This window comes from Oxyura jamaicensis, chromosome 1 (genome assembly GCF_011077185.1).
Source record: "Oxyura jamaicensis isolate SHBP4307 breed ruddy duck chromosome 1, BPBGC_Ojam_1.0, whole genome shotgun sequence".
Taxonomy (NCBI): domain Eukaryota; kingdom Metazoa; phylum Chordata; class Aves; order Anseriformes; family Anatidae; genus Oxyura; species Oxyura jamaicensis.
Genome location: NC_048893.1, coordinates 73,587,603 through 73,608,350, shown reverse-complemented (window position 1 = coordinate 73,608,350; position 20,748 = coordinate 73,587,603). Strand labels below are relative to the sequence as shown.

Below are 20,748 nucleotides of genomic sequence, written 5' to 3'. Positions count from 1 at the left end.
TTCCTTTAGGTGCATTTTTCTGAGATAGCATACTGCATCACTGTGGGACGTGACCCAGGCTAGGCCCAAGTCTGGATTTTGCGTGTACTGGGGAGCAGGCAGTGCAGCATGGCTTTGTGAAGTTTAGCCGGTGACCAATGGATACCTTGCACTCAGTCAGTGGCGTTCTGCTGAGTAACGTCAGACATGACCCACTGCATGCACCACTCGGGGGACTTCTGTCCTCAGGTAATTTGCTCTTGACTTAGTTGCACAGATATAAGGTGGTTTACACTTTTGTGTCTTTGCATTGTTCCAATACCAGCTTTTTAATCTAAGGCTGGTAACGTCTGGAGAGACCAGGAATCTGTGCAATGGATGACAAATGTGCTTTAACCAAGGAGATGACTCTCAGGCAGCGATGTGATACATTGTTTTGACCTTATTTACAGGCAAAGATGAATGAGATGATTGAAGGTCAGCAGTTGAAAGACTGGTTGTGTGCAAGGCCACAAAAAGGTGTTTTGTCCTTGGAGATGCACTGCTCTCACAGCTGGCTTTGGCCTCTTCTAGCCACAGTAGAAAGAGCACTGGGTTGCACCTCAGAGATCTAGAGAGCTAGGACTCAGCTTGTGGGCTGCCACTTGTACCATGGGCACATCTCAGTTGCATTTCATTTTCAATGGGCCCCCTATGTAGCTTTATTTATCCTTTTGTAGAGTAACTGCAATGGTGTTTTTCAGAGCCATTTAGACACTTGGCTCTTGACAGACATTTCAGAAGTACCAGTTTCTGCTTGGAATGAAAAGACCATTTAAGATGTAAAGTTTATTTTGTCTTTGAATTGAAAGTGGCAACATCAAATTGAGAGACTTTAGGTAAGAGATATACAAGTAAGTGGATTACATTGTGGGCACAAACCGTTGCCAGACAGGACTCCTAAATAACAAAAATACTTCTAAAAATGCTCATCTTTTTGACTTCTTTTAAATTTGTTAGAAAACCTCAAAGTAAATTGATCATCCTACTTTTTCCAATGCTCAGACTAGAGAGATAGCAAGTAAGAGTTGAAGCTCTTCCCAAGTGAAACTTGTTTCATCCTGTAAGGAATTTGTCAGTGATTCACTAATCTTTAAAGCCTGAATATTTCACTATCACAACCCAATCTGACATACCACATACCATAACCCATATAACTTCACTGACTGTATTGTGCTGGCTTTTTGCTTCTTTGAAGGGCTTCTGTACCAGTTACTGACTGAGCATAATTTTAAATGGATTTCTTTGTTAGTTTGTTTTTATAGGCTGATTACAGTGCATTTGGGTCATTTACATATTTTTTCAAGCAAAAATCTCTCCTGATTTGGGGAATAACTTTTGCTTGAAATGCTGGTACATTTTACTAATGCACAGAATTTATAGCAAAGTCAACAAATTGCTTGAAGTGTGGTTTTTGCTGATTAACTTCAATTTACTGTTATTAAGTTCCAGAAGAAAAGCATTAGCTAGGTAGCCCCAAGTAGCCACCTAAGTCTTTTTTGTGTGAAGCAATAAAAGTCACCCTAGTACTACATGGTTGACCTCTCTGTGATCCCTCAAAGGAGAGTGCTTTTTTCCAGTCTGTCCCCGCCTCTGAAATAGGTCTCTTAAGGGTAGTGTGCATGGAGCTACATCAGTCCCAGCAAACACATCAGAAATTAGCATTCCCTTCAGGAGTGTATCTCAGAGAAATGCTGTTTGAGTGCTCTCTGTGTCCTGTGTAGCAGCTAAGACACACTATGGTTCAGATGCTATTAACCATTCACATAAAAGAAAAAGGAGTAATAATACACACACCTTTCTTTAACTGCTCTGTCACAGGCTGTTATTTAACTACTCTGAGGTTTGATTGTTGTTTTTACCCCCTTTAGTAAGTTGCTATATAAGCTGTTTGGAAAAAAAGAAGTTATCTGTTGCTTACATAAAGCATTCTGTTCTCTACTTTACAGCTAAAAGCTGCTCAAGAGAAAGTGCTTTCCTAAAAAGGGCAAATATATCAAGTGTGGCCTATTCAAAATCAGTGTCTTACATAAATTGCGATCCTACTCTGCCAATACTCAAGGCTAACTATCTACTATAAACACCAGTTACTGTCATATATGAAATGTATGGAATGTTCAATAATGAGACCAACCACCACCTTTGAATAAGAAACAAATACAATAAATGATGTTTAAAATCTGTGTTAATGAATTGGTGGTGCACTACATTTATAAGAACTTTGTAAGTGCCAGGAAATGTGACATTGAGCAAGGAAGAAAAATACACAGGTTATGAAGGTACTAGGAAAGCATGACAGGCAGAAATATCGCTAAGGGATTGACCTATTTTCTGGCCTAGACATATCATTAAATACAAAAAAAAAAAAAAATGCATTCATTGAATTACAAGTACTGCTATTGTTACACTAAAAATATGACATAAAATGCAAATAAGACATATTAGCTCCCTGAGCATGTTTTGTTAGACCCACCCACCTACCCACCTACTCTACCTTTTTCACATGTCTAGTCTAGCAAGGACAGTTTGCAGGTCTCCACAATATTAAAGCCAAATTACAGCAAATCTAGAAAAGAAGATAAAAGATGGCACAAATGGAGTTCAGGACTGCAACTGAGTAGTTGTTCTCAAGATCACAGTTTGGAGTTTAGGCAACTAAATTCTGTATAAATCTCAGAAAGCTATGAAGGAAAGATATCTTTGTTTTCTGTTTTTTAGCAGTTCTATCACTGACTAGGAAAGTTAGTAAACTTCCATCACATTCTGTTAAATTCATAGGTGGTCAGATGGATTTTTCCCACATCGTTTAGTGAGGATTTACTTTCTCAGGTTTTTAAAAGTATTTTGGCAAACTTACATGTTCATATGCAATGAAAATAAGTAGGATGCTGAGCTGCTGTCTTAGATGAGATGATGGAAACAGAGAAGAAAAGATTTTATGAGACTTCTGTTTCAAGATACTGGCTTTCCCAAGATAAAATATTGACCTGCCTTCAGAGAGAAAACAGACATAGAAACATCTGTTTTACACACGATTTATTTTTTTTCTTTGTTCAGGTATCACAGAATCATTTAGGTTGGAAGAGACCTCCAAGATCACCGAGTCCAACCTCTGACCTCACACTAACAAGTCCTCCACTAAACCATATCACTAAGCTCTACATCTAAACATCTTTTAAAGACCTCCAGGGATGGTGACACTTCCCTGGGCAGCCTGTTACAATGCCTAACAACCCTTTCGGTAAATAAGTTTTTCCTAATATTCAACCTAAACCTCCCCGGCGCACCTTTAGCCCATTCCCCCTCTTCCTGTCACCAGGCATGTGGGAGAATAGACCAACCCCCACCTTGCTACAACCTCCTTTAAGGTATGTGTAGAGAGTGATAAGGTTGCCCCTGAGCCTTCTCTTCTCCAGGCTGAACAACCCCAGCTCCCTCAGCTGCTCCTCGTAAGACTTGTTCTCCAGACCCTTCACCAGCTTTGTTGCCCTTCTCTGGACACGCTTGAGCACCTTGATGTCTTTCCTGTAGTGAGAGTGAGGGGCCCAAAGGGTGAGGGGCCCAAAAAAGGGCAAAAGGGCCCAAGTATACCAAAATGTATACCAAGCTTTAGTAAGAATATTTAGTAGGACTTTAGCATTTATTTATTTATTTAAAGCAAGACAGCACTAAACAGTTCTGTAATTTTCTAAAAAGCCCTAACTAGCTGTAGTGTAGTAAACAACAGCAGCGAGGTGTTTATTGCTACAGGAGTCCCCTCTGGACTGTTACTACAGCATTAGACCTATTGCTCTGTTGCATGTGATTATCTTTCTGAAGAAAAGAGCCTTTCAGAAAACTATCTTTCAAGCAATTTATTTCTGCAAGAGCAATTTTACTGTTCATGGGTTTGTCTTAATGCTTTGCGTGCTTGCAATGTTTTTTGACCTGGAGAGATAACAAGCATTCACGCACATTTATTTCCTCTTAGCATAATGTAATGAATTATGAAAATATCTAGATAAATAATATTCTTGCTTTTATTAAAACCAACATGTTTTTCGTGTATTTAATTTTCTTTTTCACTTTTAGCAAAGGATGCTTTTCATCTTAGAGAATAATTTTGTTATGCCTCCAGACCAAAAAAGCAACCACTTGTTGATTGTTGTCTGTTGCACAAAGATAGAAATTTTAACAACTTAAACATTAACCTCTAGAACAGATGCCAACAATGTGCACTTTGAGAATAGTAAACCTGCTTTTGCTAGTTCCAAAGGAGCCCCCATTACTAGTAACTGCCAGAAGCTCTGGAAGTCAATGGAACAGTACACCTGCAGAGGTAGCTTCCTTCACACCAGTTTCAGATTACCTGGATCCAGCTGCCCTGTACACACTTCATCCCTTGAACATGAGTTCAACAGGTAGGTGCAGGGACACGTGCAGCCTATGAAGATGGCTCAGGTAAGGATGAGAGAGGGAGTTAGGAGAATCTTAGCAAATAGAGATAGAGCACTGACAGTATTAAAATAGTGGATGCTACTTAGTGTCTTTGCTAACTATTATGCATTGTGCAAATTAATTAAAGCAAGAAGCCTTGGGCCCCTTGCTAAGGTTAGTCTCATGAGTCTCATGATAAGAGTGTGAGCCTATCTTAAGAAACTGGCAGAAACTGGTCCTGTGGATGGACAAGAGCCAAGGAGCAACTGAGTCTGTGCAAGGACAAGAGGTCAACTGGCAGTGACAAGGAAGGGTCACCAACCTTCATACCCATGACCCCCGCGACCACCACCAGGAGACACTGCTCAAGCGCAGATGGGTGGAGCTTATGGAAATAACTCATAGGAACTAATTTTAATATAAAGCAGGAACAAGTTATGAATATGTATATGCTATATGTATATGCTATATGTATATGTATATGTCCGACTTTGGTCGGACTCCCCCCCCCCCCCCCCCGTAATGCCCAGTGCTGAATAAATGTACCTACTTTACAATCTTACTGATTGTGGAGTCCGTTTTCCACAAGTCAAGGATGTGAGAGACTTAGGCAATGGCCTGTTCTGCCGTACTGAACAGCTGGAACTGAGCAAGCAGAGGCTACATGAGTGAGCTGGGACAACACAGTAGAAGTGGTTATGTTAAGAGGAACAGTTATTGCTGAGTTCCTGGTGTCCACACCACACATTGGAGAGATTTCATTTCAGGTTAGCTCTGGTGGAGTTATGTGGAACAGATGTCCATTACCAGGTGCAGCACATTAAGCAATTTCACATACAGCTTGAGGTTTCCATACAAAAGGAATACAGTTCTCACACAGCCAGATCATTCCAGGATGTGAACCAAGATGCAGTGAGGATGCTGGGTATCTTCACTTTGAAAGCGCACACGTGGCATTAGTCAAAACCAAGGTTACACCCTCAGTGCCTAGCAGGATGCAGGTCTGCTGACACGATTCACCGTGTTGGTAACAGTTAACTATTTTTGTGTTTTTTACTTGCATGTGTGACTGTTCATCGCCCTGCCCACACGGCGGAGCAGATGACCCCCAAAAAGCTGTCATCCAACCAAAATCACGCCAAGATTCCCACTGAGCGCTTTCTGCCACACCTGCCCTACGTTCACTCAGCCCGCCTTGTCTCCTGACCGGTCCCCGCCCGCCCCACTATCTCGCGAGAACCGCCCTGCCGCGCAGGGGCTGTGAGATGGCGGCGGGACGAGGAAGGGGGGGAGAAGGGGGTAAAATGGCGGCGGTGCCAGTGCTGCTGAGGCGGTGCCAGTGAAGGGCGGGGGGGGAGCTCGGCAGGGCGTTGGAGAGCCCGCCCTCGGGCTGGTCGGGCTGGGCTGTTCCGTTCTGTTCCGCCTTACCTTAGCTCACCTCCTGCATGCTGCCGGGGCCGGGGGCGCTGTGGAGCGGGGCACGGGGTCGCCCGCCATGACCGAGGCAGGAGCGGGTAGAGCGGAGGGGGCTGAGGAGGAGCGGCGGGCTCGCGAAGGTGGTGGGGGCGGCCGCTGTGGGCGCGGGCAGGTGTGGGGCGGAGGTGGGCGCCGCCCGTGGGGCGCGACCTGGCATGGCTGTCCGTTTGTTTGTAGCCGGTCGGTGGGACTCTGTGAGTGGGGCTGGGGTATTGCCAGCCCGGGGCAGGGAGGGGACTCTGCCCTGCGTGCGCTGATCCTGAGTGTGCTCGGGGCTGAGCCACCTCACTTCTCGTGTCTTCAGTTCTTCCTTGGGGTTGGATTTGGGTGATGTTTAAGGTCCCGTCTAGCCCGAGCCGTTCTCGGGTTGGAGTGTAGCTGAGGTGTTCAGGGGTGGATGCAACGGCGGTGGATTTTGTGTGTCCAGAGGAGCCCCGAGCACAATGTGCACACTGCACTTCACTTTGTTCAAGCTACAGATGTATCATACTGATGTGTGGGCTGCAAAGGTTTCTCTATGTTTGACTTAATACGCTGTTTTTGGTATGCAATTAGTTATGTACCTCATATGATAGGATGATTTTTTGGCAGGCAAATGTAATTTAGTATTCTAAGTGTAGTGACTTTTGGCTCCAGCATGCACGTGCCTATGCCTGTGTAGTGAGCAAGGTCTGATGTTCCTATTCATAATGTTCAGTTTCTGGTACTAAACAAGGCAAGTTGTAAACCAGCTGCAGCTGCTTGTGCTCCCCCGGCCTTGCAAATGGGTGTGTCGCTTCCTCTTCTGGGGTTTTGAAAAACAGACATGAAGAAATCTCTCCTAAATGATTGTTGCAGTTCTGTTTAGTTAGCTCTGATTCTTCTAGGTTTAGTTGTTGTTTTAACATATTTTGGGTTGTATGCATTTTAAGACAGATGAGCATCCTGGTTGTCTAGAAGAAACAGGCATTTTTCTGACTCTGTGTTTTTTGGCTGTTCAAATACAAGTATAATTTTGTAGGAAGTAATTAGTGTTTGAAAAGCAAGTGTGTTAAAAACAAGCTTTTATTGTTTCTATGTGATGCATGGGAAGGAAATAATAAAAATAAAGAAAGCCCATTGTGGTCTTTTCCATTTACAAACAGGAAGGTAATGAACCATAGGCTTTTATGTTTTACTGTGGAAGAAACCCTCCTCCTGGGTTTTGTTGTTACTCAATGTTTATACTTGTTCTTTTAACAGATTTTGAAGAAACGGAGTCTTTTTCTATCAACTTTTTTTTTTTTTAAAAAAGAAAAAAAAGATAAAAGCATCTTCATTTGTGGGGAATAGGTCCATACTGGTCAGCTTCTTAGTACTTTTTTTTTCCACTCAAATGTACACATTATTGTTAGTGTACTTGTGCATTATTAAAAACAAACTCTAAACTAGACAGTTAACATCAGTTGAGAATCATCTTCATTGTAAGAATAAAACTACTTTGTGGGTGACTGGAAAGTGAATCAATATGCATACTCTGTTGAAAATTCCCTGCTTGGGCTCCAGGACCTGCTGAAAATGTGGAAGTTCTTCAGCAGGCTTGATGGAGTCAGCCTTTTTTTGCAAGCTTTTGATTCAGGTAAAACCAGATATACTCGATTCCTTTAGCAGTATATGATTGGAGAGGTTTTTTGGTTTGTTTTGTTCCCTGCTTTGTAATGAACTGAGATATATGAGACTCTCAGTTTCTGTTAGTAACCTGATTTGAGCCTGGAAGTGACAAGGAAAGCAGGGTAATCTTTCAAAGACTTTTCTGGTATCTTTTCATTAGCTGGTTACAGTCATACTTTTCAATAAACTAATAGGTTTGGGCAAGTTGTTGGCGTTTGAGATCTATTAAGTGAATATATTATTTAATTAGTTGTGATTCTTCAGTATTTTTTTCTGAATGGTGAAAATAAATGAGCATAGATGCAGAAAATAATCAGCAGCCTGTATTAATATTTGGTTTGAATTTCTATAATTTGGGATATGAAAATTTTTCTTCTCAGCATTTTCTGATAATAAAAAAAATCCAGTGTTCTTAAGCCAACCTGTAAGAGTTTATCTATTTACTGAAGTATGCATCTTTTTCCTGTTTATGCATGCTTATGAAGTGTGACAGAAAAAAAACCAAACACCTGTTTTAGGTGTTTTTTAGAAAATTAGATTAGAAAATACCTTTCTGGTATTTTCATAACTTACCCCTGATGAAAACAGTTGCCCCAGCTTTAAATGAAGGTATACTGTAGGCTGTGATTTGGACGGTAAACTTGCTGTAAGTAGTTTGAAGACAGTTTTCACGGCCCGTTTTAAAGCTGTAAACCCCAGAATATTTGGCGTTGGCGCTGTTGCTCTGAACCTAAACACTTATTGGTGTTTAGGTTCAGAGCAACAGCATTATTTAGAAGTGAATTCTCAGTCATCCTCCCTTACTGCTTTGCAGCTTTGATGACGACTCCTTTCAGAAGAAACTAAGCTAGTATGGTATTGTAGGAAGGTTAATGCCTCTCCAGACACATACCAAATGTACTCCAACTCCAGACGTAAAGGACTGAACCAAGGGTTGGTTCTCAGACAGCTTTAAAACACATGCATTGTAAGGATTCTTGGTCCAGTGAACTGGATTGAATGGGTTTTAACATAAGCTCCCTGGACTACAGAAAAATTAGAAATAGGGACTTCTGTAGCCGCCTGCTTTGCTCTGCTGGCCTGTTGCTGCTCTGCGTAGTATTTACTAATAGACATAGCCTAGTAGCTCATGTGAGTAGATTTCAATTTCAGTAAGTAATCAAGCAAGTTAGAGTAAGGACCATTTATGTGCCACCTTAACTACATTCACTTCTAACACCATTTTGAGTTCCTGAAACTTGTCAAAGCTTGAATTTCCTTAAGCAGCTGCAGAGCTGTGACATGGAGAATAGTTCTGCGTTGTATCTTCTGAGGACAAATGCACGCAGAATGCCACCCAAAAGCTTTGGTTTTGCCTTTTTTTTTTTTAAAGGTACTTGCTCATTCATATCTTACTTCAAATATGTTTTACTGCAATATCCCAATAGATGCATTTAGATGGTTTTTAGTTGCTTAAAAAAAAACACCTAAATGAGAGCAGACTAAGAGTTTTTTTATTAACTTATTAATATCTACATTACTTGTATTTTTCTGCTTATGTTTGGAGTGCCTATGTGTATCTTGTACGATTTCATTTTGATGATTCTAAGAAGTGACAAATATGTTTTAATATTAAATAAATATTTCAGGAGAGCCTATGGGGTGTGAATCTATCTCTAGCCAAAAGCTGAACTTCGACAGGGAGGCGAGTGGATCATGAAGTGGCAGTAAGGCATAATTAAGGCCATAATTCTGAAGGGACTGTCGAGGATTTGTTGCGTGTGACTACTAGGTGCTGTCTGTGGCTGTTGTATTGCAGCAGCTGCGTGAGAGGTCTGTAGCCACCTTGGGTGGGATTTACCTTACTTATCTTCAGATGTCAGTGGAGTAGATAACAGCATCAGGGCTAGCTACTTTCTTCTCTGTGTAATTACCAAAGGGAAGGAGGTAGGCACTCATGGGCTGCATTTCATCCAACCGACTATGGAAATCTATTTTAGATAGAGATGAATCACCCTAGAAATGTTAAATTTCATCTAACCAACTGTATTTTAGGTTGATATGAATCACTCTTGAAATGTTTGCTACTCTCCAAGAGGCCCTAAAATGGCTAGTTCAGATGTGGACATAATTGTTTGCTTGGAGGCATTGCGCCTTTTATGGCTGGTGGAGTTTAGCCATAAGACTTTCCTAATAGCCTGTGTTTGTTTAGGAACTGAAAACCTTAAAATTGCTAGTGGTACAGACTGCTCAGAAATACGGTATGTGTTTAGATAAAAATATTGTCAGTAATTAGAAATATAGAAGGTTTCCCAACTCTTGTTTTTTAATACATTGCATGGGATTCACAGAGAACAATTACTGAACATATTTTTCTCCAACTGTATAAACTTATAGCCCTTCCTTAAATGTTAAGTTTTTCTTGATCAATTCCTAATATGTTTAGTGAGAATGTAAATTTTTTCATGTGATATCTTTGTATGGGCTTTCCTTTTTCATAGAGACAATGCTTAAAACACAGTTTTTTGTTTTATTAGAAACAAATGACTGTACATCAGGACATTTGACCGTCCTGATGTACATACCTAATATGCTTCTTTCTTATTTTTTAGATAAGTGCTTAATACTGAGATTCAAGCAGATCAAATCAGATTCAAATAGTTCCTTGAAAACATATGTCTATTTGCTCAGTCAACAGTATGCCAGGGCCTTAGTAAAAGTGTAAAATTATCAATAGCATTAGTTTTTTTTTTAAAAAAAAGTCAATTTGAATTTTGTTAGCCTTGCAATCCGAACTAGTGTAAGTAATAAATAGCCTTTGGAGTAGCAAAACAAAATGTATCTAGTTGAACTAAACTGTTTCTGTCACTCTTTTCAAAATTAACTAATGATTTTAATCATCCTGGAAAATAAATTTCTAATAAAGATTGTCTTTCTGGGTGTTATTGTTCATGAAGCAAGAGTGGGAGACATTTAGTTTTGCTTCATATGTTCTTAGAAATGCTTAGTTTTAATGGTATGAAACTGCTCACAGAAATGGAAAATATGAGGAGGTCCCTCAGCTGCACAAATGAAAGGTAGGAATCTAGCTAGGAACCTCCTATCGTAGAAACACACCTTAGTTATTGGATCCTTTATCCATCTCTCCCATTGTGGTACAATCAGTGAAGAAGTCTCTCATCACAGAGTGCAGGAGGTAAAGATATTCTTCAGGGCGAGAGTGAGCACTTTAAAATCACCTAGTCTCATAGAGCTATTACAGCAAGTCTGACGGGATTATTCTGAAACGCTCTTACTGACTTCTCAGAGCTGACCTAGCTTTATGAACTGTTTCTGTCTGCTTCTTGTTCAGTGAGTAGTAGGTATTAAAAATACTTGTTTTTGTCTGTGAAATTCTAAATACTTAGTTTTCTACTGCTTATTTCCCTATTTATTTTCTTTTCTGTTCTTTTTTTTTGGATAATTTTAAATATGTAAGAGTATATGCTGCATTGCTGCACATGGCAGGAATTAATACAAATTCTTAATATTATTTATCTTCCTGAAGATATATCTAGATGGCATTTAATATGACATTTCACTTAAGATGTCACTGTGATAGTAAGGATTCAGCCTATTCATTTCAATGTAGAAGTTCTAATAAATTGTTGTTGATAAACTAAACATCCTGTTTTTTCTTAGTTAAGAAAAAGATGTTAGGAAATGTAGAGGAGATGGGTTCAGTGTTCAGAACTTAGTGCCAGAGTGTTAGGAAAAATTGTAGTTATTTTGATAATATGAAGGATAAATTGGAAAAGCTGTAAATGACACATCGTTCGATTCCCTTTTTTTTTTTCTTTAAAAGGAAGTGGTTTAGGAAGCAGGCTGGCCATCTGTGTGCAAAGGAGCATTTAGGTCAGTGTGTCTGTTCTCTCCTGCCTTGTTAAAGGATGAAAGGATTTGTTGTGCTGAAAGCATTCTTGTATTTGGTACATCTAGGTTTCTGTTTAGTAAAAGTAAATACCCTTATGAATATGCATGAAGAATGATCGTTAATTCAAAAAACCTCATTTAGTGATTGTAGACTGCTGTTAAAGAAGTGAATTAAAACTACTCCCTACAAATAAGTTCCTTTGGAATTATTTTTGTTTGATTTTATTATTGCAAGAATTTGTAGCAGAACTATCAAGTGAAACTACTATAAAGTGATGATTAATCAAAAAAAATTAAATATCTTCCATTTGTACCCTTGTATTTATAACTTATTTTAAAATAATTTTAATATCCCTAGTTTTAATGTATTGTGTGCTTGAAGTAACTACCTCTTCTTTCCATTTTAGATGCCCAAAGGCTGTTACTTATTTGAGAGGTGTTTATTGATTCTCTGTGTTTTCACCACCTACTTTTCTTCGGAACTTCCTATGTGACTTAATGAGTTAAAAAGATTTCTAAAATAAAATTGGCTGACTCTGTGTAGTCTCTCTTGGTAGAGAGAGGATTAGTGGAAGACCAGGCAATGTTCTTCAAGTATTAGCCTATTTTCATTTAGTTCTCTAGAGTAACATTCCAACAGAAAATGAGAACCTAGGAGGTAATTTTTCTGGTGTAAGATGCATTTATACCCAAGAGGGGGGGAAAAAGCATACACTGTACTTCATTCTTTTTACAGACAGTACAGATGCTAAAAAAATACTCTTAATAAAGTATCCAGTTTTTCTTCGCGATGGATTTTGAAAGTACCTATTTGTTTTTTGCCTCCTGCAAAAGTAGGAGATACTCACTTTGTGGAATTAATCCTTTCCTGTTTCTAGTTGTATGATGCTGGATGCTTTCCTCACTAGCACCATAAGCCTAAAGGATTGCCTGTGTTGCTGAAACAAAGTTAACTCTTTCTTTAAGCATCAGCTGGGTAATTCTTTGTAATAACTTTGCACTGAGATAGGGAATAAAGTGCAATAGTGCTTTGATTCCTTGAGCGTATGTTCCTTTACCAGTAGGTTGCTAGGAATATTTTGGCTTGTGACTTTTTTTTTTTCTGGCTGAGAAAGCTGTTTTTCTTGATAGAAGAGTTTTCAAGGGAATTCTGAGGTAGAATGTGACAAGCTTTCGAGACTCTTGACCTATGTGATTGATGTTATAAGTAACTGTAGATTTTATGTCAGAAACATAGCAAATCTTCTTTTTGAGGATGCTCGGCTTGTTTAAAAACATAGTTCACTTTATTTTGTTTAAATTGAATGTAGAGTTAATATTTGGATCTGCTAGTAATGCTGCATCTTGTGATTTAGGAGCAGGATGCTTGAGGTGCTGGGAGAGTTAACTGTAGTCTGTGGAAACTGAGGAAAAAGGTATATTTTACATTGCATTAGTCTGAATAAGTTGTGGAGGTCTTTATAGGACTGTGGGAAAATGATGTGCTGTTTTCTGTACATAGGTTGTAGCAGTGTAACTTGTTTTTTGTGTCAGAGGTGTAAGTCACCTACACATGTGGGTTTTGTTTTTTTCTTTTCTATAAATGAAAATCAGAATGAATGCATGATGATGTAGCTTGCATTGAATGCTGAGTGTTTTTTCTTCATTTATAGATAATTTCTCAATAGATGGAAGTCCATGCATTGCTTCTGGAGTCTCCAGCCTCATGAATCCAATAGCTAAGACTGCTACCACTTCTTTCAACACTTCTGTGGCTGAGATTCCAAGGAAGCGCAAAGGAAGTGATTCTGATAACCAGTAAATAAATTGATTGTGTCTCCACATAAATAAAGGAAAGAGGATTAGAAAGTTACTGTCATAGAAATAACAAATGAACATCTCAAATTTATTACAACTATTTATTTTTGTTTCTTGTAAATATGTTGGCAGTTCTGATCACTTAAAACTCGAAAAAAGAATCCTTGAATCCAGGTGATATATGTAGGTTTCTATGTGTCTTCCTGTCTTGAAGTATCTGGTAACGTGTCTTTAATAATGAAATTTCAATCCTAATGCTTTTTTTTCTTGTTCTGCTTGCAGCAAATTATTAAATAGCTTGAATTCTCAGAAGTGCACCTTTTGAATACCATTTTTAATCTCTTTGATGTAGAATTGCAGAATCAGAACTGCTTCTTCAGTGAACAGAGCAGCCATTTATATAAATGTCCAGAGAGAACTGTGACCTAAAAATTAGTACCTTCCTGCAGTAGTACTCTGTGCACTGATACTCTTAGCTGTTTTCTCCAGTTTTATAACTGCCAAACAGATGCCAGTTAACCAAATTAATGTTTATACAAAAAATATATATAATTTCAAGTCCTTTGTTCATAGTTACATTTATCAGCTAGAAGTAAGTCAGCATGCAGATCTACTGCATTACAAGCATCTCTCCATTACCATTGTGGAAAATCCACTTTAAAGGGGGTGGGGGTGGGGGGGTGTTGTAGTAAATTTACATGTATTTGTGATTATTAAAGCAATTCTCTTTAAACCATGCTTTTTCCATATATAGGCCAGTGATCTACAGAATGTAGCCATACTGTGGATGTTGATGGAATTTTCAACTCGCAGCTTCATGTCTATTGAGAAAACTCCAGAAAGACAATAGCTTCTGAAAGAAATCTCCACTGTTGTTTTTTTTGTAGTATTAGTTGATGTTATGTGTTTAATGAAAATGCTAGTTACTCAGTAGTGTTTCCCTGAAGTTTGGATCTGTTTGTGATTTCATCTGACTTCTGTCAGAAAAAAAAATCGTGGAAGTTGAAAAAGTATAGTTTTATAAGTACTAATAATTAGTTTGTTAAAACCAATATTCTTGCTGAGAATGAGTGAATAATCAAGTGGGATTTCCACACACTTTTTTTCTGCACCATTAAGTATACCAAGTCATCTTGCGTTTCAAAGTACATTCAGTTTACTTCATTACCTGTTTTGCAGGGATACGGTTGAAGTTGATGGTGATCCTCAGAAAAGGTACTCTTTATAAATGAACCCATTTCTGTTTTCAGTGTTCTGTCACATTTCCCACTTGTCTAGCTAAGCTGTGTGGCTGCCTTAAGGAATGCTTGTCCAAGGACATGTATTTGTGTAGCTAATTAGTGGGGTGGATAGATCCATTCAGTGTTAAAATTTTCTAATGTTTCTTTCAAAAATGACACTAACGAGCTCATGTTTACCAGACTTACTCATGTTGAAATTAAGATACACATAGAAAAGAATAACCGTTAAATAAGGCCGAAGAGGTGAAGGGAATATGCTCATGCTCTTCTAGGAGAGGCACATCTAAAGATGTTTTTCAATTTTTTTCAACCTTCACAGTGTGCTTTTTAAAATATAACTACCACATACATGTTTAAATAACTTTATTCCAAGTTGACAAGCCAAAATTAATATTGGCTGTGCAGTATAAATACAGATGATGTGTGTATTATGGAATAGTTATTAGTTACATGATTACTTTGTGATTTCTTTTTCTGCACCTCAATACCTTACTTAGAATATATATGTTTATATGTAGCTGTCTAGTATTCTATATTATCCTTGTAGTCAATATTTGGTGCATGACTTACTCGGTAGTATTAAAACCTGAGCATAAACTGTTAATTTATTTGTGGATTTTTCCATTGTGCTCATGATGGAAATCTTTGAATAATCTTCTTTTGTCTTTAAGACCCTCACTTCTTTTTAAGACAAAATAAGGAATTATGATTAATGATAAAATAGATGAAAATGTGGTGCTATTTTATTTCTTTTGAATAATAACAATCCTGTTCTTGCTAGGACAATTTAAGGATACCTACATCAGAGCCATGAGGTAGACTTTAACTATGTGTTCAAGGTAGCCTTAACCTAGCTATTTATATCAAGAACAGCACATCTGTTAGGACAGAGGCTATATAAATCCATGGAAGGCTGTGACTGGTTGCTTGAACAGCAAACTTGTTCTAGTTTCTTCCCTAAGTGAAGCTTCTGAGGGAAGAGATACAGTCAATAGGCTGCATGCTGCATTGCAGGTGATCTGGCTCTACTTTATCTCTTTACCTCTTATGGTTAGATAAGGTAACTTTTACAGTATCAAGGAATCATCTAGGTTGTAAAAGACCTTCAAGATCACCAAGTCCAACCATCAACCTGACCTGTTGAGTACCACCCCTGACTTATGTCCCTTAGTGCCACGTATGTATGTCTCTTCAGGGATGGGGACTCCACCACTTCCCGGGCAGCCCATTCCAATGCTTCATCACCCTTTCTCTGAAGAAATTCCTCCTAAAATACAATCTAAATCTCCCCTGCTGCAATTTGAGACTATTCCCTTGTGTCCTATTGCTCATCATCTGAGAGGAGAGACTGCCAGCCTAGAAAACGATCAGGTCTCCCCTCAGCTTCCTTTTCTCAAGACTAAACAACTTGTTTCCTCAGCACTTTGTCATGAGTTCTGTGTTCTAGTCGCTACACCAGCTTCTTTTCTATTCTCTGCACAATGCTCAAGCAACACAATATCCTTCTTGTAATGAAGGGCCCAAAACTGAACACAGTATTTGAGGTTTGGTCTCACCAGTTCCAAGCACAGAGGGATGATCCCTTTTGTAGGCCTCCTGACCACACTATTTCCGATACAAACCAAGATACCATTAGCCCTCTTGGCCACTGGATTACACTGCTGGCTTGCATTCAGATGGTTGTCAAACTAGCACCCCCAAGGGCCTATTCTGCTGGGCAGCTTTCTAACCATTCTTCCCCAAGACTATATTGCTGCATGGGATTTTTATGGCCCAAATGCAGAACCTGGCACCTTAGCATTGTTGAATGTTGTGTGATTAGACTCAGCCCATTGATCTAGTCTATTCAGATCGCTATGCAAAGCTTTTTTACCCTCAAACAGATTGACAGGCTTGCCTAACTCGATATCATCTGCAAGCTTACAGAAGGTGTTCTTAATCCCCTTGTCCAGATAATTTTTATCAATGTTAAACAGAGCTTGCCCCAATACTGTGCCATGGTGAATGCTACTGGTGACTGGCTGCTAACTGTGTTGAACACCACTCGCTAGGACTCTCGGAGCCTGGCTGTACAGCCAGTTCTTCACCCAGCAGTGTACGCCTGTCTAAGCCTTGAGCAGTCAGTTTTTCCAGGAGAATACTGTGAGAAAGTGTCAAGTACTTTACTGAAAGCCAGGTAAACAACATATATAGCCTTTCTGTCATCCTTACTGTAGAAGGAGATCAGGTCAGTAAGGCAGGATCTGCTGTCCATGAACACATGCTGGTTGCATCTGCTTACTTGATTTTTTTTTTTTTTTTTCTGTGTGCTGTGAGATGACATTCAAGATGATCTGCTCCATGACCTTCCCTGGTACCGGGGTGTCCTGGTTTCAGTTAGGACAGTTATTTTTCCTCCTAGTAGCTGGTAGGGTGCTATGTTTGGATTAGGATGAGAAGAGTGCTGATAACATGCTGATGTTTTAATTGCTGCAGAGCAGTGCTTACACTATGCCAAGGACTTTTCAGCTTATTGCTCTGTCCTGCCAGCGGGCAGGCTGGGGGTGCAGCAAGAGCTGGGAGGGGACAGACCCAGGACAGCTGACCCAAAGTGGCCAAAGGGGTATTCCATACCATCTGACGTCATGCTAAACAATATATAGCGGGTGGCTAGCCGGGGTGGGGGGCCGGCTGCTCAGGGTTGGGCTGGGCATTGGTGAGCGGGTGGTGAGCAATTGCATTGTGCATCACTTGTTTGTACATATTATTATTATTATTTTCTATCTTAATAAACTGTCTTTATCTCAACTCACAGGCTTCACTTTCCCGTTTCTCTCCCCCATCCCAGAGTGGGAGGGGGGAGGGTGAGCAAATGGCTGTGTGGTGTTTAGCTGCCAGCCGGGTTAAACCACAACACGGGGTCAGGCTGATAGGCCTATGATTCCTGGGATCCTCCTTCTAGCCCTTGTTGTAGATTAGAGTTATGTTTTCTTGCCTCCAGTCAACTGGGACCTCCCCAGTTAGCCAGGACTGCTGGTAAATTATTGGAAGTGGTTTGGTGAGCACTTTTGCTAGCTCAGTCAGTACCTGTGGATGAATCCCACCCAGCCCCCATAGACTTGTGAATAATCAAATGATGTAGCAGGTCACCTGCAGTTTCCTAGTGAACCATAGGTGCTTCATCTTGATCCCTGTCACTGTTTTCCAGCTTGGGGCTGAGAACCAGAGATAAAAAAGGGATTAAGTACTGGAGTTTGTAGTATATGCACATTTCTCGTAAAAGTTTATTTCAAAATGAAAGAAGAAATATTAGGTATTGATAACTCCCCCAGATCTGAAGCAATTTCACTGAAGATAAATTCTAGGGTCATGTGAACCCAACCTAATCCTTATTATACGATTATTATATATAGGCTTATCAGACTGCCTGGGTTCTAGTAAAATCTAGGTTGAACAGCTGGATCTCTGAATCTTGTGTTAATTTGACTCTGGCTGCTGCATCCTTATTGGGGTTGGTGCTTGGTTGTAGGTGGAAGTAGCTTTTGAAGTCTTTTCTAAAGCTCTAATCTCCAACTTTCCTTCGACTTCCTACTTCTGTTTTCTTACAGGAAATAGCCACTACCTGATTGGCCTGTCTCCTTACAATCCTGCCACAACATACACATCTTCTAAAATGATCTTGAAGCCAGCAGGTCTCCTCTGGAATGGAGCTTAGAGTACTGCATGAGATGTCTCCACAGCTGATTTTTTTTTTTAAAAAAAAGCTGAAGTACTGTTGTGTAGATTTAAAAAATGCTCGTATCAGTTTCTTTTAAAGAAAGTTGTTGCCATTATTAGTATGGAACTGCCTCTCTGCAAGTACCAAATTGCTCATACTGAATTGGCAAGACATCTATTAGGCCACTTTCTGAATTTCTTAGAGATTATGGTGGGGAATACTGTGATCTTGGAGAAAAGATCATTGCCTTTGTTTGAATTATTAAGTTTTCCTGCTGCTAAGTATTTATCATGATGTTGGTGCTATGATTGTCTTTCATTTATGGTTTTCTTACACAGACTCTTTCCAGTCATTGCTGTGGGGTATGGGAACATTTTAATTTTTACTTCTTTTTTGGTCCTTGAGCAATTATGTTATATTTTAGGCCCAACCTAGGCTAGGGTTATTTTTTTAATCTCTTGGCAATCAGATTTTGGAAATAACATGAATAGAGGACCCTTGAAAATTTAAAAAAAAAAAAATAAAAAATACACTAACTCAAGACTGGACTTAAGCTGTTTGAATGTTACATTAATTTTGTTTTCTTTAGGTTAGAAATAGCTCTACAATAATGAAATATCCCCGTAATATGTTTACATAACAACTGTGAATATTGGAAATTATGTTTTTGTCTATTTGTGTTACACATCACTTTCTAGGTAATGTTTGTGTTGGGAATTTCTGTGGCTTTGGTTTTGTTGGAGTGACAGTAAATTTGTAGCATTTTCTGTATCTTCTTGAAGTCATGGACGAAGTGCCTAGTACTAAATACACAATGTAAGACTCTATATCTTGTTTTCTCTAGGAGTGAAGATGAAGAACATCTTAAGACAAAAGATTTCAGGTACTAACTTTATAGCATTAAAAGCTATAAACTCAAGTTGTGTATAAAGGAAGCTAGCTGATCCTCAGTCTGCATGAATTTAGGAATTGTTTCTTCTAGATTTGTTTACACATGTAGGTATTTAAGAATTATCCCACACGAAAATGGATTCACTGAAAGCATGACAAAGAATTCTTGTTCTGGAACAAGTGCTTGTATATGGAATTACTTAATGATTGCCACTGCACTGTGAATTCACATCTTACCTTAATGCAAATTAAAGTTCACAGAAACTACTTGTCAGAAGCATTATTTATGCAATATGCTAACTAGTAATTATCATAGAAACAACAAGGTTGGAAAAGACCTCCAAGATCATCTGGTCTACATTAAATTAAATAGAAGAAATGAAATAGTGTTCCAAAACAAATTTACAGTTTAAAAAACTCCCAAATTTGTTTTTCTTTAATGAGTATCTCAGATCACTATGTAAGACTGTGTTTTGTATGTTGCTTGTGTTGTACTGTTAATTTTTTTCCTTAGATGTTGGATTCTTAGTTTATTAAAAAAAGTATATATTGGAAGACATCTTTGAAGGTTTGATCAACAGTTAATCTCTGTCCAGTGTTTCTTTTCACAAGCTTATAGGAAACTTGCTTGTCTCCCTTCCTGCTTGTAACTGGGGAATGTAACAGCAGGCTTTCTGAATCATCAAGGTTCACTAAGATTTCTGCATCCACAAATTATTCTCAAATATTAGAGGTGTGGAAGATTGTTCTATTTCCCCATATGTTTGTAACCATTTTCCCGAGGTTCAAAGTACAAAGAACATACATAATATATTACTTGACTGTCCCTACCCTGATACAGAGGAAAAGTGGGGTGAGCCAAGAATAACTGATGAAAGTAAACTAAAAAAGGCTTCGAGGGTGGGAGGGAAAGCAGATTACTTGTATGAGTGATCCAAAGTTATCCATGTGGAGGGGGAATTTCTTTTTTGTGCTTCCAAAGAAAAATAATTAAAAACATAGACTAAATCTTTAAAATTATACTTCACTCTTTCTAACAGGCCAGAGTTATTGAACTTTATTATCATCAATGCTTTGTTACAATACACCTAAAAGGAAGAATTTGGGTATCAGTTAACCAAAGCATTTGCTTGATTCGGTTAACTGCCATTGTGTCTGGTCTCAATCAGAAAGGAATAAATCCTCATTTTGAATGAGTGGCTAGCTTGCCTTCTGAGTGAGAAGGGAATAGAATTAATTTGACTTTCCCTGACCAGCTAAATGGTAGAGGAAAGATGATCAGCTAGAAAGTCAACATACTTGACTAGAAAGAATTTGAGAAAAGGTGACCTGAGATAAAAATGTATTTGTGATGTGCAATGTTGTGTGCCCTAGAGGGGATTTTATGATGAAAACTGTGTAAGAGAAGCTCTTTTCAGGTGGTTGAATTCTTGGATGGAGGCTTACTGAGATGAAATCTGAGACATAGAGTGTGCACAGAGGCTGGAATCCTTCCTTAATTCACCTTCCTAGGTGAATGAAGGGGGAAAGCTTTCTGAAATACCTCTAGTGAAAAGCAGATGGAGCATAGCTTTTTCTTTAGTTTCCACAGCATCTCTTATAACCACGTGACTCGGTCATTTGTGCTGTAAATAAATGCTTGTATTTTTGTCTTTTTAAAATATGAGTTATTTTCAAGATAATTAACAAGAA

General features: G+C 38.9%; 1 protein-coding gene across 4 annotated transcripts in view; it reads left to right on the top strand.

The window, feature by feature from the left end:
- The first annotated feature begins 5,718 nt into the window (after window positions 1-5,718).
- The window catches only part of ARNTL2 (aryl hydrocarbon receptor nuclear translocator like 2), a 41,079-nt gene continuing 26,049 nt past the window's right edge, over window positions 5,719-20,748 (top strand). Inside the window, exons 1-5 of one of the 4 annotated variants that reach the window (XM_035321370.1) lie at window positions 10,075-10,595; window positions 11,363-11,412; window positions 13,083-13,227; window positions 14,407-14,442; window positions 19,010-19,048. In XM_035321370.1, coding sequence (XP_035177261.1) covers window positions 10,507-10,595; window positions 11,363-11,412; window positions 13,083-13,227; window positions 14,407-14,442; window positions 19,010-19,048 — 359 coding nt within the window. In that variant the 5' untranslated portion in view covers window positions 10,075-10,506. Of the gene's footprint in view, window positions 5,991-10,074; window positions 10,596-11,362; window positions 11,413-13,082; window positions 13,228-14,406; window positions 14,443-19,009; window positions 19,049-20,748 lie in introns of those variants that run through there. The other 3 variants (XM_035321344.1, XM_035321354.1, XM_035321362.1) reach the window with 3 other exon arrangements.